We start from the raw sequence: 1,740 nt of genomic DNA, 5'->3' as shown, positions 1-1,740 counted from the left end.
TTGTCCTTGGGGAGGGATGGGGTCACAGCCCGGCACCCCGGCCAGCTTCAGCCTCCCCTTCTCCTGCTGCCGCAGGACTTCTCCTCCAAGTCGGATGTGTGGAGCTACGGGATCCTCCTGTGGGAAGCCTTCTCCTTCGGACGAGCGCCCTACCCCAAGCTGGTGAGTGCTGCGCTGGGCGATGCCGCAGGTCACACCCCGCTGGCGCTGATGGGATGGGGACATCCCACTGTCCCCTGGTCAGGGCGAGTCTCCGGCGGGGCGGGGAAGGAGGGGTCCCAGCTGGCTTCTCCATCCCGCCAGAGCCTGAAGGAAGTGATGGAGCTGCTGGAGCAGGGGTACCGCATGGAGCCCCCCGAGGGCTGCCCGCCCGCCGTCTATGCCCTGATGAAGAGCTGCTGGGAGCTGGAGCCAGGCAAGCGGCCGTCCTTCAAGAAACTCACGGAGAAGCTGCAGAAGGAGCTGAAGCGCCTGAGGGACGTTTAACCCCTGTCCCGTTCCCAGGACCCGTGGCCAGAAGCCCCCTGGACCCGCCAGGGTTGGGAGCGGCACAGCAAGGGGTGGCTGGGGCAGCGGGGTGGCCCGCAGTGCCGCTCTCTCCCGGTGGAGATGGGGCAGCAGCTTGGGGGGGTTCTCTCCTCCCCCGGGGCACCCAAAGAGGAGGCAACAGCCTCCCTCCATCCTGGCACAGGTCCTTCTTCCCACCACACAGCCCAGAGAAAGTTCTCATGGAGTTGATCTCCCTCGACCTGCTGGGGTGGGGAGAGCAGCCCCCAAGGCGGGGCCATGCCCCACACACCCCACACTCAGCCCCGGATGGTGGGTGCCCCACGTGGGGTCCCTTCAAGCTGCCCCTCCTGGTGACAGGGGACGGGACGGGACATCTCTGCTTGCTGGAAGATGAAACCTCAACCCCGATGCAGCCCTGCTCCAGCCACCCGGCCCCGCGTGGGGACACCGGGCGCAGCCAGCTAAACCACACGGATTTGGGCTTTTTGATTAAACCAAAGAAATTAGTTCAACAGCATCTTTAAGCCTCTGGGCTCAAATTAGGCCTATCCCTTGCTTAGGACCTGGCAAAGCACAGGGAAAGGCTGGGGGGGGGCCGGGAGCTCTGGCCCTCAGAGCCCCCCGCGCGCAGCCTGGCCCCTCTCCCCTCGGGGCTCTGCGCAGCCGGGGATTATTCTTTTAATCAGAGTCTGTATGGGAATTGCTTGCATATAGATTATGGGAGCGGGGCACGTCCTCCGGCAGCGGGAAGCCCCCGGCCCCGCCAGCTCCCAAGCAATCTCGACATCTCGGTGGAGCCGGGATTAATGGGGGCACGGGGCCGCACACGCGCGTGTGTGTATGTGCGTGTGCGCCCGCCCGCCTCCTCGTCTTCCTTCCAGTCCTTTGACCCTCGATTGGGTTTTTTTGGCTAATCCTCTTGTGTCTCCTCTGCGCTGACTTCTTGCACCTCCAACCCCCCCGTGTGCCGGTGTGGGTGGCTCTGGGTGCCAACAGCGCAGGGCTCCCCCCAGCAGGATCCAGCCCTGTGGGTGCTGCTCTCCATTGGGGCCTGTGCAATGGGGGGTCTTTCAGCCTGATCCGGGGTGCGCTGGGGCTCAGTGGCTCTTTCCACCTCCCCATCACCCCAATGGGGCAGGACCCCGCTGTCCCCCCCACACTGCTCTCACCCCCAAGCACCCTTGGGTGCAGCAAGCGGCACAGGAAGGTCTTTCCACCCCAGTGGCTGTG

General features: G+C 64.9%; 1 protein-coding gene across 1 annotated transcript in view; it reads left to right on the top strand.

Moving 5' to 3' along the window:
- Positions 1–486, top strand: part of MATK (megakaryocyte-associated tyrosine kinase) — a 4,275-nt gene extending 3,789 nt beyond the window's left edge. The window contains exons 11-12 of the mRNA XM_009323014.1: positions 76–162; positions 304–486. Coding sequence (XP_009321289.1) covers positions 76–162; positions 304–486 — 270 coding nt within the window. The remainder of the gene's footprint in view (positions 1–75; positions 163–303) is intronic.
- Positions 487–1,740: the final 1,254 nt, after the last annotated feature.

Source organism: Pygoscelis adeliae, unplaced genomic scaffold, assembly GCF_000699105.1.
Source record: "Pygoscelis adeliae isolate BGI_AS28 unplaced genomic scaffold, ASM69910v1 Scaffold284, whole genome shotgun sequence".
NCBI classification, from domain to species: domain Eukaryota; kingdom Metazoa; phylum Chordata; class Aves; order Sphenisciformes; family Spheniscidae; genus Pygoscelis; species Pygoscelis adeliae.
Note: the sequence above shows the minus strand (reverse complement) of the source record. Positions and strands in the feature narration are given on the sequence as shown.